General features: G+C 46.7%; 1 protein-coding gene across 1 annotated transcript in view; it reads right to left on the reverse strand.

Moving 5' to 3' along the window:
* The window catches only part of GIPC2 (GIPC PDZ domain containing family member 2), a 74,034-nt gene that overhangs the window by 19,412 nt on the left and 37,988 nt on the right, over positions 1 to 16,634 (reverse strand). Inside the window, exons 3-4 of the mRNA XM_044005431.1 lie at positions 14,277 to 14,457; positions 4,873 to 4,979 (exon numbers count right to left, since the gene is read on the reverse strand). Coding sequence (XP_043861366.1) covers positions 4,873 to 4,979; positions 14,277 to 14,457 — 288 coding nt within the window. The remainder of the gene's footprint in view (positions 1 to 4,872; positions 4,980 to 14,276; positions 14,458 to 16,634) is intronic.

The raw sequence follows: 16,634 nt of genomic DNA on the forward strand, positions 1-16,634 counted from the left end.
CCACAGACATCACTTAATTTAATCCACACAGCCTTTACCCACCAGAAGCTAAAGTTCTGAGTAGTTCCCTCCAGGGGATCTTGGCCTTGGCCAATGGCACAGAGGTCAGGTCTCCTGTGGGGCTGACTCTTTAAAGGCTGGATTTTTGGTGTGAAAACCTTTTATGAAAGCACTTTGGGTGAGGGACAACATGCTCCCCAGCCTTCCTAAAGGTAGGATAATGAGCATAATTTCAGCTTTATTCAATTACTCTAGGTGATCATGTTGGGCAGGAGTCTTTCCACATGCAGAAGATGTTTCCAATAGTACACACAGAGGTGTCCGACATCACCACAACGGTCCTGAACCAGACCAAAATGTAACAGGGAAATGTCTAGCAAAAGCCAGGTTCACTTGGGGTCTTCTAAGTCACTGTGCCCACAGGACTGGGTCAAGCACATGCTACCTGGGGCACTGACAGGGGCTTGACTTCTTATAAAGGGCACGTGCTCTCCCTGGCATGGTGGGCTTTCGGCTCACAAGGTCCACCAAGGGACATTCCCCGGGCACCACCTCGTGGATACATGTGGCCAAATGTCCACAAAATTAGTTGTCACAGAATCCCAGCTGGCACAGGCCCATTTGGGGACCTAAGACCGTGCCCAGTGTACCCCTCCAGGGGTCATCCAGCCACTCCCTGCCAAGAACTCTCCCCTTCTGCTCAGCTCCAATTCTGCAAAAGTTTTTCCTTACACCCAACCTGTCTCTCTGGCACTTATAGCCCCTATTGAGGCCCAGCAAAATACGCCAAATTCTTCTTCTTTGTGTGGACCCTTCCAATTCTGGAAGACAATGCACATCCTCCCTAAGCCCTCTCTTCTCTGGGATTCTTCAAGTGATTCTCCTGTGGCATGAATTGTGGTGCCAAATCTGCTGGATTGAGGGCCCTTAACTCTAACACTAGCTACCTAGAGGCAACCAGGTGACCCAGTGGATAGAGCTCCAGGCCTGGAATCAGGAAGACCTGAGTTCAAATCCAGCCTTATATACTGACTAGCTGTGTGACCCTGGGCAAGTCAGTTCACCCTGTTTGCCTCCGTTTCATCTGCAAAATGAGCTGGAGAAGGAAATTGCAAGCCCCTCCAGGATCTCTGCCAAGGAAATCCCAAATGGGGTCACAAAGAATGGGAAACAACTCAACAACAACAAATTGTTTTGAAAAGAATGAGGCCTATTTCATGGCTGTTAACAATAGGCAGGGTTAGTCTTGATTTTCAGAAAAGCTTTCTACCAAGGAAGCTTTTCCCTCCTACAGACATTCAAAAGTAAAATGAGGTCTCTTGACAGGCAGTTGGGTCTCCATCCCTGGAGGTCTTCAGCAAAAGCTAGAAAACCACTTCTTGGGCATGTTCAGGTACGGGGTGAACTCCAGGACTCTGAGGTCCCTGACAACTCTAAGATTCTGTGATTTTGTGGAAAATTCCAAATAATCTGAACTGTCCAAAGGTAGCATGGAAGGTCTTGGGAACTGATGAGTTCCCTTGATGGAAGGTATTCAAATGGAGGCTCAGTAATAGCCTTTGTTGTAGGTGCTCCCAAGTTCTATTCAAGGAGAGATTGGATGAGAGCTCTGAGATCTCTTCTGATGCTGAGATTCTGTGACTTGATTTCTTATTGCCGGGATACCCAGAGCTTCTAGGGCTAGTGCCTTCTCTCCATTGCTGATCTCCAGTGTATTCTGCAGACATCCCATTCTTTAGATCTCCTCTCCCCATTACCCTGTGAGCTCCTCAAGAGCAGGGACTGCCTATTGCACTTGGTCCGGTGCCTGGCACATGGTAGGTGCTCAGTAAATGCTTCTTGATTGACTAGCAGGTGCAAATGGCCATACAAATGCACCCAGAGAGATCCTTCAAGAGGTTCAGTAGTGAGGGGGCTGAGGCTGTCTCTAGCAAACACTCGCACTGACTGGAGATGCTCCAAGTCTTCTTCTGCCCCTTCAGGAGCATTAGGGCCAGATGATATACGACCCACCCACTGCCACAGTCTTCTGCTGCTGCTTCCTCCCTGCCCTACCTTGCCAGGATGGCTTCCTCTCTCACCCTCCTGTCTGCCCTCTCCTGCAGGCAGGTAGGGAATGCCCATTCTGAGGGTTAGAAAATCCTTGAACTCAGTGTGAAACCTGGCTGCTTCTCCCACTGAGGAGTTCCTCCTTAGGCCTCGTCTTGTCCAGGGCCCCAGGCCAGACTTCATTCCCCTCCTGGACTTGTTCTACACTTCCAGACTTTAAAAGGGTGCCTTTGCTGCTGCCTCACCCACACCCAAGGCCTCCTCATCTCGGAACAGCCTTCTCACCTAGAAGACTGACCCTTTCTCCCTTTCCTCTCCTTCTCCACCCCTTTTTGGACTCTCTCCTCTTTGTCATCTTCCCCCATTGGAAGATAAGCTCCTTGAAATCAGAGACTGTCTTTTCTTTGTTTGGGGGTTGTTTTTTTTTTTTTACTAAATAGAGTCTACTTTCCTGCTGTAGTGCCCCCTGACACCCACAGCCATAGGAAAGGGGGGAGCTCTTTGGCCCAAGTCAGTCTGAGGATGGAGAGAAGGGAGAAGGCATTGATTGGGGACCCCTCTTTTTCTTTGTTTTTAAGAGCTTAATAAATACTTGTTTCCCTCCCTCCCTCCTCCTTCCTCCTTTCCTTTCTTCCTACCTTTCTGAGAATCTCAATTTCCTTATCAATAAAATGAGGATAACATCTGCAGTACTGACAGAGTCTCTGGGAGGATAGCACCTCGTAACAGGTAAAGAGCTCTGTAAGTGGCCTTTTGTCTAGTCTCTCTCCTCTTCTTTTTCCAGTGCTTCTTAACTCAAAGTTGCAAGGCTTTCTTTCTCTACCTCCCACCTCAGCACCTTGTACGTCAATGCCTCAGCCAGCACATTGGCCTCCCCTCCACCTTTTAGAATCCTTCCACTCTTTCAGAGTAGTTCAGGGGATCCTCGCCACTCCCTTCCAGCAAGCATTTGTGGTGTGCCTGCTCTGTGCTGGCCACTGTGCTAGGTCCTGGGAACATAAAGTCAAAACTGAAACAGTCCCATCCCTCAGAGAGCTTCTGGTCTACTGGGGGAGGAAACAGCGTAGATAAATACACAAATGTGTCAATGCGTAAATGCATCGGTGATAGAGATCATAAATACTAGAAATTATCAAAATAGATGATTGCTAGATGAATCAATAAGTGAATGAATGAATATAAATAAATACCGATGTCATTTTTTAAAGAGGCAAAATAATCACTTCATCATTAATAATACTCGGTTCCTCTTGAAATTTTGCAATTTTTGTTCAATTGTTTTTCAGTCACGTCTGACTTTTTGTGTCCCAATTTGGGGTATTTGTGGCAAAGAAACTTGAGTGGTTTGCCATTCCCTTTTCCATCTCATTTTATAGAGGAGGAAACTGAGGCAAACCGGATTAGGTGACTTGCCCAGGGTCACAGCTAGTGTTTGAAGTCAGATTTGAACTCAGGAAGATGAGAATTCCTGCCTGCAGACCCAGCGCTCTACCCACCGCTACACCTACCTGACTATCTTGCATTTACTTGTCCATAGTCTTCCAGAATAGTGGAAAGAATCCTGGGCTTGGAGTCAGAAAGACCCTAGTTCAAATCCTGCCCCAGACACTTTACAGCTGTGTGATCATTTTAGATTAAGTTTAGCTTCTTCATCTGTAGAACAATGACTTCTAAGGTCTCTACCAGCTCTAAATCGAGGATAGCCTGATACATGGGGACAGCGGTTGTTCCTTTTTTGTCTCTATTTCCTTAGCACCTAACATCTTGATTTGCAAATAAGAGGCAAAACTTAACGAATCTTTCCTCCAATACGTTTTTGAATTTTGAGACACCCCAGTCAATGTGCCTGATGGAGGAGGCCAGAAGGGTTAATAGAGAAACTAAGAAAGGTTAATAGAGAAACTAAGGTTTGAGTTCTTATCAATGGTAACCAGAAGGCTCGAGTTATTATCAACAAACAATATCAATTGAAGCTTAGGGAAGGTAACCAGGGACCATCAACCATTAATAACCATTAATATCCCTGCATGACAGGAAACAGAAACTGTACCTAGAAAACAGATCTTAAAACAAAAAGATATCCTAAACAGAGAGACCCTTGGGGTCTGACAAGTTTAAATCTGTTTTAGGAACATGTGCAGAAGGACCAAATGTGTCCTTAAGTTTACCTTATGATGTTTAAACCCCCAAAATATACCCCCTAGTGAGAAAGGTATCCACCTTGGGGGATGTCTTAGCACCCCAAGAATTCCCAAATAGGATGTGAACCACCCACAAGGAGATTAAGATAATGAGGAAGTAATCTACATTTTTTACTATAAATATAACCATTTTCATCTCCCTATTCAAGACACCTTTTTCCTTTGGGTGTTCTCCATGTGGCCATCACAGTCATTTAATAAAACTTAGAAACTGAGTCACTGAGTCATGTAATTCTTTGGGACACCTCTCGATCAATTTGATCAATTAAAGCCATCCCTGCTTCATGCCTCCTCCCTCCTCCCTCCTGACTCATTTGCCTGGCCCTGAGGGTGCCACCTTCCAACCTCAGTCCTTCTCAGTTCATTGCCGCTGGCTCACTGACCAAGATCCTCTCTTTCTTTTCATGCTTTAGCATGTTCCAGGAGCCTGGGGTCATCCGTGTCTCACTGTGGACCACATTCTGGGTGCTCCCTCCAAGGGACAGACCAAAAGATCTCGCTCTGGCTCCTTCTCAGTGCTGGTCCGGCAGCCCCAGCCTCTGCCCCAATAAAGAAGGCGCCTTAACCCCTGGGCAGCTGGGGGCATCCCAGCCCTTCTCTGCCCCTCACCGCCTCCACCTACCAGCTCTTCCACAGTGGCGGGACCTTTGGATCTCAGCCGTAGGGTTCCCTTGCCAGAGGTGATTTTTCCTTCTTTTGTCTTCCCAGCCCCTGACCTTGGCTGTATGTCTGCAAACAAACACAGGAAGAACAGTTCGTGGGATTCCACAGCTTGCTAATAAAGACCAAATGCAACTAAGATGCCAGGTTACAGAAAGCCCTGAAGGACAGAGCTTCCTGGATGTAAACCTGAGGTGGGGGGGGGGAAGCCCTGGACTTGGAGTTAGGAAACTTTGGTCCAAATCCCGGTCCTCCACTGTGACTTTGGGGCAAACCACTCCATATTCCTCCACCTCAGTTTCCTCATCCACAAAATGAGATTATAACATGTGCCTGACCACTCTCCTAGGACATTTACTGGCTGTGTGACCCTGGGCAAGTCACTTAACCTTTCGGAACCTCCATTTTTTCATTTATAAAATGAGTGTAATAATAGCACAAACCGGGGTAGGGGTGAGGATCAAATGAGACTCTGTGCCAATCCTGAAGTTCTGCATAAATGCTAGTTATTGTTACTGTTCCCTCTGAGATCACCTCCAATTTACCCTGTGTATAGCTGGAATGTACACAGTTGTCTACACACCATTTCCCTCATTAGACGATGAGTTCCTTGAAGGCAGGGGCTGGACCTCCAGTGCCTAGCTCAGTGTCTGGCACACAGCAAGTGCTTAATAAATGCTGACTGCTCCTGGCTCAGCTGGGTAAGAATGGAATATGGCAGCTGTAGTTCAGTCATTTTTTCAGTTGTGTCTGACTCTTTGTGATCCCAGTTTGGGGCTGTCTTGGCAAAGATACTGAAGTGGTTTGACATTTCCTTCTGCAGATCATTTTGCCAATGAGGAAACAGTGTTCTATCCCTAAGGTGAAGAGGGATGGTGGAGCAATGGATAGAGCAATGGGCCTGGAGTCAGGAAGACCTGAGTTCAAAACCAGCCTAAGACACGATTAGCTGTACAACCCTGGGCAATTTACTTAACCCTGTTTGCCTCAGTTTCCTCCTCTGTAAAATGAGCTGGAGAAGGACATGGCAAAACATCCCAATATCTGTGGCAAGAAAAACCCCAAATGGGGTCACAGAGGGTCAGACAGAACTGAAAATGACTGAACCGCAACCAAAGTGAAGAGAGTGGTTTCACAGAAGCATGTGTCCAGAGTGAGGAGAGACTTCAGGGCTCACCCAGCCCTTGGAAATTAAGGCCCAGAGAGGTTCGGTCCCAAGGATGCCCGTGAAGTAGGCAGCAGCGCTGGGATCTGAGCCCAGCTCCTTGGACAGGAGCTCCATCTGTTCCCACCTACATTCTGTCTCCTAAGGTCAGACTGATTTTCATACCCCGGAGAAGGGGTTTCTGAGCTTGGTGCAGAAGACAGACTCCTCCTGTGTGCCAGGCTTGGCCTTCAAATAAATCAGCCAATAGGATCGCCCCTGAGTTTGATTTCTCAGTAGAAGGCAGCCTGGGGTTCAAAGACTGCCTCAGTCACTACCTTGGATGACCTCAGGGACCCCATTTGGTCGGAGATTGGCCAAAGTGCCCCAGACTCCTTCAGCTCTAGCTCTGTGATCTATAGAACTGATATTCCCTAAAGTTCCTTCAAGCCCTAAACCCTCGGCTGCAAGCAATGTGAATGGACAATTCATCAACATTTCAGAAGGAGGGGTGATAGGACCACCCAGAGTCATCCAAGACAGTCTTGGCCACTCACCTAAAGAGTCCAAGGAAGCATTTGGAAAGGATGCATTGGGAGCACAGGAGCCTAGAGAAAAGGACGACTGCAGCAACACCAGAGTTTCCAAACTCTAGCAGGAGAGGGAGGTAAACTCCGGGACAGGGAGAATGAGGACACAAAAGACAGCCATTAGTCTTGATCCATCAACACTGAAAGCAGAGAGAGAGCCGGGGCAGGTGGAGAAATGGACAGACCCAGCTTCTGGGGCAAAGGCAGAAAGCAGGCCCTGTGAGAGCGGAGTCCAAAGAAATCATTGCCGCTGCTCATTGGATTCCGGGCAGCTGAGCCCTGAATATTGTATCCCAATATTCTCTGTGCTCTAGAAGGGGCGACAACATGCAGACATCAATCACTGGCTGTGCACCAGGCACTCGGCTACATATTGGAAATTCAAAGACAAGCATGAAACAGTGCTAGCCCCCAAGGAGGTCACATTCTACTGGAGGCACACAAATGTATTCATGATGTATTCAGAATAAATAAAAGGAATTGTGGGGGGGCATAGAAGGCACTGAAAATGGAGGAAAGGGTGAGAAAGGACCCCCTCTAGAAGGTCATACCAAACTCTCCTTTGAAGAAAGGCAAAGATTCTATAAGGCAGAGATGAGGAGGGAACTTTTTCTAGGCATGGCAGGTGAGAAGGGCAACCTCTGAAAGGTTAGTTGGTTGTTGTCCTTCATGCTTAAAGAGGACCAAAATGGCATCACTATGTTGGGGTCGAGGTACAACGTGTCTGACTGTAGCTGATCAGACCAATAGGAGTTCAGAAGGCTCTACCCCAGGTAGGAAACAAATAGTTCATATGAACATTTGGATGGGAGATGTCTCTAAATTTGCACATCTCGAATATCTTTTGAGTTACTTCAATTCTGCTTTGCTCATAGAGCACAGTGCCTTCTTTGATGCAGGCATGCCATGCTGGATGGTCCTTTGCCAGTATTTCCCATGTTTCAAATCCATTTTAAAGTCGTTCAGAGAGACCTTGACAGTGTCCTTGTATCACTTCTTCTGATCTCCATGTGAGCACTTTCCTTGTGTTCTCCATAAAATAGTCTTTTAGGCACTCGTACATTTGGCATTCAAACAACATGGCCAGCCCATCAGAGCTGTGCTCTCTGCAGTAGAGTTTGGATGGTTGGCAGTGCAGTACAAGAATAGATCTCAGTGTCTGGTACCTTATCCTGCCAGGTGATCTTCAGAATCTCCCTAAGATAATTCAAATGGAAGTGACTCGATTTCCTAGAATGGGGCTGATAGACTGTCCAGGTTTCACAGGCATACAACCATGAGGTCAGCACAATGGCTCTGTAGACCTTCAGTTTGGTAGTCAGTCTAATACTTCTTCTCTTCCACACTTTCCTCCAGAGCCTCCCAAATACTAAGCTAGCTCTGGCAAAGCATGTTCTAACTTCACTATCACTGTGTACATCTCTGGAAGGTATACTGCCAAGGTAAGTGAACTTACCCACAGTTCTCAAAAGTTCTCCATTTGCTGTAACTGATAGTTCCACATATGGATGGTGTGGTGCTGGCTGTTGGAGAACCTATGCTTTCTTGGTGTTAATTGTTAGGCCAAAATTAGCAGAAGAAGCAGAGAACTGACCCATACTTTGTTGCATCTCCACTTCAGAGGCTGCATTGAGTGTACAATCATCTATGAACAAAAAGTCACGCTCCAACTCTCCCTCCGTTTTAGCCTTGATTTGTGGCCTTTTCAAGTTAAATGATTTCCCATCAGTTCAGTAGCTGCCCTCAATGCCATGTTTGTCCTCTTTGAAGGTGTCTGAACCTTGCCGAAAGCATCATACTAAAAAGAATGGGAGCAAGCACACAGCCTTGCTTTACTCTGCTGGTGACTGGGAAAACATAAGAGCGTTGGCCATTCTCCAAAACTCAGGCAAGCACACCTTCATACAATTGGCGTATGATGCTGATGACAAGCACATTTTGCCATGATTTTCCACAAGCCCACATGACTGACAGTATCACAGAGTTTGGTCAGATGAACAAACACTGTATCCAGCCCTCTGTTCTGTTCCTGGTATTTCTCCTGGAGTTGTCGACAGCAAATACCATCTGGACTGTTCCTCAGGATGCAGTGGGGGACCTCATCATCTTCAATATCTGACCATGCTCTAAGCACTCCACAGCACCCACTTCAGCTGCCTTCTTGACCATTGGAAAAAATTGTTCACAGCCACTGATTCCACTGGAGAAGACTCCACATGCTTGGGGTAGACACCTCCCTAACTCACTAGAGGGTTTGAGGTCCTCTCCATTCCCCTCTACCTGATTCAGTCCATCTGCCAAGATGGGTTTACCAGGGTATAGACTGTGCATGCTTCTTGGAGCTACAGGTGGGAAGGGCTCAGCAGCCCACACACCAGAGGCGGGAGTCTTCCCTGAACACCTGCACACCCCCTGCAAAGGTACGGAGGTGGGAGATGAGTGGGAATCTACAGAGAAGAGGAAGTAGACCGGAGACTCTGGAGTGTAGAGTGCCAGGAGAGGGGAGGGGAGAAGGGGGAGAGCAGACAATAAGGCTGTACAGATGGGCGCCAGACAGTGGGGTTTGTATTTTACAGGGAGGGAGTCACTGAAGCTGCTTCAATAGAGGAGTGCCACGGTCACATGTGGGCAGCTGAGAGGATGGATCAGAGTGGGGAGAGGCTTGAGGCAAGGACACCACCAAGAAGCTACTGCCGTAGCTCAGACAAGGAAAGATGATAGCCCAAATCCAGATGGGGTGCATGAATGGAAGAAGGAGATGGATGGGAAAGCTGTCAGAAGGCTTGCAGCACAGAATATCAACAGCACTTCACAAGTGGGACATGGGGCAGCCAGGTGGCGCAGTAGATAGAACACCGGCCCTGGAGTCAGGAGGACCTGAGTTCAAATCTGACCTCAGACACTTAACACTTACTAGCTGTGTGACCTTGGGCAAGTCACTTAACCCCAATTGCCTCACTTTAAAAAAAAAAAAAAAAGAAAGTGGGACATGGAAGGAGAAGAGAGAGAACAGGTTGGCTTCCAGGTTGTGAACTCGGGTGCCTGCAAAGGAGACCAAAGAGGCATGTCCAGCAAGGTGGATGAGGGTCCCTGCACCAACAAGGGCTGAAAGAATGTCTTAGATGTGTTGACCTTGTAAGCAAGAGAGGAGGAAGCCAGAACCAGATGGCCATGAGGCTTGGGGAGGGCAGGCTGTGTAGACACAACTCTTTTCTTGGCGTGGGTTAGACAAAGTGGCCACCCAGGTCCCTTCCAGTTCTGGCCACTCTTCTTTTGCTCCAGCCTCTTGTTTCCTCAAGTTTCTCCTCCTCAAATTCCAAACCCTGGCCAACTTCACAATTCCCAAACCCTCCCGATCTCCTTCAAAATGCCTCCTGTTCCTTAAAACTGGGTCCTTCTCCCATTAATCCCTTCCCACTGAACCTAACTTACATCTCTGGATCTCAGCTTCCTCCTCTATAAAAGGAACAGATTGAACTAGAGAGTCTCTGTGGTTCATTCCAATTCTAATATTCAAGGATTTCAGAAATTTTTTATTATTTGCCATTTGATATTATTCAGACTTGGCTACATTTCATTATTCAATTCAAAGAATATTTATCAAGCACCTACTATGTGCAGAACACTGTCCTAGGCACTAGAGGAGACCTAATATTTAGACAAAAAAGATTCCCTACTCCTTTCATAAAGTCTAGTGGGAAATAAGAAACACAAATATATCTAATACGTCCTGCCTTAGAGAGAAGCAAAGTGCTAAGTAGACAATTAAAAAATAACACTAAGATACTGATGAGATACCAATGAGATAAATATCATTCTTTTTTACACCAGTCAATACTCCTAAGATTATAGTAATAATTCCCAACAGGAGTCTCATAATACCACAAGAAATTCCTAATGATATCAAGGAGTTTGTGAAATTCAAGAATGAATGAATTAATTAATTAAATGAATAATTGTTATTTTCATTCCTTCAATGATCTCAGGAGATATTTACAAAATTCTCAATATCTCAAAACATTTATTTTAATTTCATTTACACTCACTTAAAACAAAAAATTGTGGATAGAGCACTGACCCTGGAGTCAAGAGTACCTGAGTTCAAATCTGGCCTCAGACACTTAATACTTACTAGCTGTGTGACCCTGGGCAAGTCACTTAACCTCAAATGCCTCACTTAAAAAAAAATTACCATGTAATTAGACATGTCTTTCAGGAGTTGGGTGAGTGATAAAAAGTCATAAAACAAATAAATTACCAAAGTTGAAGACCTTAATGTAATCCTATTACTCTGCCCATCTATTCCAAAATGAATAAACTTTCCTGAATTTTCCCCTATATTTTGCCTTTGGGAGCCACTTCTTATCTGCAGGCCTTTAGGCAAAGCCTAAATAATTAGAGGAAAGGACCTGTCTGATTCTAATAAGGCAAAAAATGTAGGATCCCCACAGTCAAGAATTGTAAGCGACTAGACCAAAGTTGACCACTTGGCGTCACCAAAGGGAAAGCTAAATCGAGCTCTATTCCAGTAACATCTTGGCCAAGTTTCTCTGGGCTCCCAGACTCCAATTTGTATTTAATTTAACTTCTTCATTTTATAGGAGAGAAAACAGGCCCAGAAGCGACATCATTATCATAAAATATTATCATTGATTGGGTAGGAAAGGTCTCCGGCATCCCACTCAAGCTACTGCAACCATGATGCCCCATAATGCATTTATAAACACTGGTCTGTCTGCAATGGGTTGAGTCCTCTGCAAATAAGTAGTCTGGGCCTTCCTGCTGGTGTCTAACCCCAGGTCTTCCTGAGCTCAAGAGCAGCATGCTATCCACTATGCCATATTGCCCTTTAAGCCTTTGAGAAGGAAGGAAGGAAGGAAGGGTGGGTGAGTGGGTGGATGGATGGATGGATGGCTTCACAGGTTAAGTATAAAAAGGTTTTTACCACCTGGAGCCCATAGGCTCAATCTAGAAACCATGGACACAGACAGAAACAGTTAGGGATAATAGATCACAATGTGACAGAGACCAGACCTTAAGTGTCCTGGGAAATGGGTCTCCTAACTTTTTTGATCATGCAATCAGTCAACAGTCATCAATTAGGTACCTCTTGTGTGCCAGGCACTATGCTAAGCTCTGGGGATACCAAGAAAGGTAAAAGACAGTCCAGCCCTTGGGGAGCTAGAAGTGCAATGGAGAGACATCATGCAAAGAATAACAAAGAAAAGGTGGCCATTTGATTCCAGGATCAATAAGGAATCACTGGAATCTACTGAACAGAAGAGTCACATGCTGAGACCTACTCTTTAAGAGCCCGACTGGGGCGTCTCAATGCCCCCCCTCCCCAGGACCATTCCCAGATGCTCCTTCCCTGGTCACTCGTCCAGCTGCCTCTTCTCTTTGGAAGTTCACTCAGTTCCCAGTTTCTGCCCCATACAGATCAGCTTTCTCAAGGAGCTCTGCCCCTGGGCACCACCTTCCAAGGAGTGCTCAACCTCCTTCCACCTTCACTCCCCCTCAGCCACATGGAGGGAACTGTCCCACCCTGGCCCACATCACTTCCCAGAGTTGTTTCCCTTCCTTATTCACAGACTTTGGCAGCCAAACAGCCTACCAGCCCATGGCCGCTTGGCCCTGGATTATTCCTGTCCCCATCACTGAGGCAGCCAGGTGGTACAGGGGATAGAGCACTGGGCCTGGAGTCAGGCAGTCCTGAGTTCAAGTCCAACCTCAGGCAGTAACTAGCTGTGTGACACTGGGCAAGTCACTGCACCTCTCCTGGAGATCGACCTCCACCTCCTGTCCTCTCACTTTCTTCTTCACTCTCTTCAATCTGGCTTCCAACCCTGACGTTTGACCACACTAAGCCAGCAGTCTTTTCCACCCCCCAGGGTTTGGCAGTGATTTTTGTGCTATTAAAAAGCACAAGGGGTTAATAAATCCATGTGAGTAGGTCTGGTCATAGCCCTTTAAAGAAGTGAACAGACTTTCACAGCCTTGGGAAAATGCTGTTTCACAGCACCAACTCTGTGGGGCTGAGGTCACTGGGAAAGGCAGAAGTGGGAAAGAAAGTGACCTCTACCCTTAAAACCATCTTTGAGCAGCATTCCAGCCGCTGCTGACAAAGCCAGGCGGGCTGTCCAAGCCTCCTGGTCTAGCTCACAAGGAGCTGGCTCAGAGGGAGTACAAGTCAACCAAGTAGCTGGTTAAACTGAGGCCACCAAAGGCATCCCAAGAGCAAACCTTACAGGAGCCACAACCATGCCACGGGGTCCAGCAGGGGACCCGACACCAAGAAATGCGCCCTTGAGAAGACATAAGCAGGTCCTCAACATCTGCCTGCAATCAAGGAGGGACTGAAGCTGCCGGTGATGCCCTCCACCTCTCTGAAGGGAGATGTCTTCATCTGGAAAAACGAGATACTCCTTCTATTAATAGTGTCTGTCTCAGATAACATATTGAGATGTCTCTGAAATCCTTAAAATGCTGTGAAAATATCTTCGGGGGCAGGAGTAGGAAGCAGAGAGGTTACAAGGGAAAGAACTAGGATTGTGGAGTCAGAGGGCCTGGGTTCAAATCCTACCTCTCACATAACCTGCTGTGCACTCTTAGGTAAACCATTTAACCTCCCTGGGCCTCAGCAGTCATATCTAAACAGAGATCCCTTCTAGCTCTATCCTATGATCCCAAGCAGGGTATTTAGAGTCAGAGGACCTGGCTTCAAATCCTGCCTCTCACATACATCTCAATTTCCTCATCTGTAAAAATGGGGTCTTCCTGACTCCAGGCCCAGCACTTGGTCCACCACTCCACCTGCCCACCTCCAATCTCTGCTCAGTCTCCCCAAACCCATTGCTCAGAGTGGGAGCAGGAAAGTCATTGTCCCTCTGTGCCCATAGTGGCCAACGGCTCAGCATGCTTTGTGGGCTCAGAAGAGCAGGGGTGGAAGGTGACTGCACCCCAGAGGAGTCTGGCCCAAGAAGGGACCAGCAGAGGCAGCCATCCAAATGGTTTGGGATGGTCAGAGACACAGGGATATGATCTCCCCACTGAGACAGTGGCCCTGGGGCAGGCAGAGGGGGCTGAAGACCTGGCTGGAAAGCAGCTGCCAGAGCCAAAGTCGGGCAGAGAGGGACACCCCCCCCACGGGGAAGCCCTTCCTTCCGGCATTCGAAAAGATGCCGTGGGACCCGAAAATGGGGTTCTCGCTAACTCTGTACTTAGTGGAGAGCGGCTGCTTCTGCCCAGTCTAAGAACTGTTACTACTGAGGCCTCTAGAAGAAAGTGTTCCAGGGACTGAGTCTGGACAACCGCTTTCTTCTGGATAGCCTAGAACTGAGACTGCCACATGGGGAGGTGGAAGAGTCCCCAGCTCCTCTGGAGGTGCGGCCCATTTGCCAAGAGCCAGGTGCAGCAGCCAGAGAAAGGGACTTAGACCTGAGGCTTGCCAGCAAGTGCCCAGGCCTCAGGCTCCCCCTCTTGAAAGAGAGGGGCTGGGTGGGGCTAAGGGCTCCTCGAGCCTTTGGGCCCAAGCCAAGCCATTCTCTCCCTTCAGGGAAGGAAGTTGAGGTCCTAGTCCAGAGGGCACAGGCCTGGCCCTGGCAAAGATGCCTCAGCTCTGGAAATACTCACCGAGAGCCTTCTTGGGCTCTATTAACTTCAGCGCAAATGACTGTTCTTTCTTGAGCTCTTTGAGCATCTTCGCCACTTCGTAGTGCCGCCAACCAACGATGTTTTGTCCGTTTATCTCTTCGATGTGATCCCCCACACAGACGGTCTTCACGGAGTCCATCAGGCTGCCACATTTAATCTTCTGTTGGGAAAAAAGCACATGAAACGAGGAACAGACATTTTCAAACGATTCCTCTAGTTTTTAAGAGTATTTTTCAAAGGGCCCAGCGTCATTATTCCCTCTGATAAGAATTCTAGACATGGCCAGCAGCATTGCTTTGAAAGGCTTGAGGCATATCCAAGTACATAAGCTTGCCTGGCAAATGAAGGAATGTCCTTAACTTGAGAGTTCTCATCCTGGGACTTCCCTAGAGTGACAGCTCAGTCCTAGCTGGCTCTGGGATGCCTAAAACACTGGAATTAATCATACCTCTGAACTATCTGGCCAAACTGTTGGAGTTGTTTCCACCTGAAGATGATTTCAGTTCCACAAAGGACCTGGGATTTCATCACTGTGGGCGCTGCCTTCAGAGGAATAGGATAGGCAGGGGGTCATGGGGAAGGCGGGAACAATGAAGAATGTTGAACTACCAGCTTTCCAAAAACAAAAGCCAACAGCAACAAAAATGTGTGTGTGGTACACTTTTTTTTTCGTGGGGCAATGAGGGTTAAGTGACTTGCCTAGGGCCACACAGCTACTAAGTGTCAAGTGTCTGAGGCCAGATTTGAACTCAGGTCCTCCTGAATCCAGGGCCGGTGCTTTATCCACTGCACCACCTAGTTGCCCCATGTGGTACACTTTTAAGTTATTCTGCATTACTACCATTTTCTCCATCGATTTCTTATGTCTAGAAAATCAACAAAGTAACAAATCAAGCCTTGATTTGTGGTGGTTGCTGATTTCCAAAGTGTAAATGTGCACACTGAAAGTGAGCTGGTACAACTGGTTCCAGCACATCCCTGGATGCAGGTCACAATTAAAATAGCTGGAGGGCAGTTAGGTGGCGCAGTGGATAAAGCACCGGCCCTGGATTCAGGACTACCTGAGTTCAAATTCCGACCTCAGACACTTGACACTTACTAGCTATGTGACCCTGGGCAAGTCACTTAACCCTCATTGCCCTGCAAAAAACAAAAACAAAAATTAAATAGCTGACATTTGTATGGCTCTTTAAGGTTCGCAAAGAGTTTTACAAGTATTACCTCATTTTATCCTCACAACTCTGGGAAGTAGGAGTTATTCTTTTTTTTTAATTAATAAAGTATTTTTTTCATTACATGTAAAGATAGTTCTCAACTTTTGTTTATACAAGCTTTACAATTTCAAATTTTTCTCCCTCCCTCCCCTCCCTCCCCCCGCCCCCAGACAGCAGGTAATCTGATATAGGTTTTATATATATATATATATATATATATACACATAATAACATGAAACATATTTCTGCATTAGTCATGTTATAAGAGAAAAAAATCAGAGCAACGATGAAAAACCTCAAAATAGAAAAAATCAACAGCATCAAAAACAAAAGAAATAGTATGGTTCATTCAGCATCCATACTCCGCAGTTCTTTTTTTTTTTTTCTTGGATTTGGAGATCCTCTTCCATCGCAAGTTCCCTGGAGCTCTTTTGTGCCATTGCATTGGTGAGAAGAATCTAGTCCATCACAGTAGATCAACACTCAATGTTGATGATACTGTGTACAATGTTCTTCTGGTTCTGCTCATCTCACTCATCATCAGCCCACGCAAGACCCTCCAGGTTTCTCTGAACTTCTCCTGCTCATCATTTCTTACAGCACAATAGTATTCCATTGTATTCATATACCACAACTTGTCCAGCCATTCCCCAATTGATGGGCACCCCCTCAAGGAAGTAGGAGTTATTCTTATCACCGACAGTGGTTAAGTGACTTGCCCAAGGTCACACAGCTAGGAAGTATATGAGGCCAGATTCTAGCTCAGGTCTTCCTGACCTTAATGAGCTGCCTAACCCCCCCACACCATTATAGTCTTCCAGATTGGCTACAGGTAAAAGAATTCCTCCCTGGGCAGCTAACCTTCCTTCTGGGGTGGAGACACAAAGGCCATAAACAAGGGAGGGTTCCATGTGGAGAGAAGGAGAGATTACCAAATATAAAAATAAAATATTTCAATAAAACCTGGGAAAAGTACCACTCGAGCACATGTGCATTTGTTTCCATGTGGTGTTGTCTGCTCCCTTCCCACCCCTCCCCCACTCCACCACAGCAGAATCACTCAACCCATCAATACTGTCTAGGTTGGTCCTTAGGTTCCCAGAACCTAGAACACATTACTCAC

This window comes from Dromiciops gliroides, chromosome 4 (genome assembly GCF_019393635.1).
Source record: "Dromiciops gliroides isolate mDroGli1 chromosome 4, mDroGli1.pri, whole genome shotgun sequence".
In the NCBI taxonomy this organism is placed as follows: domain Eukaryota; kingdom Metazoa; phylum Chordata; class Mammalia; order Microbiotheria; family Microbiotheriidae; genus Dromiciops; species Dromiciops gliroides.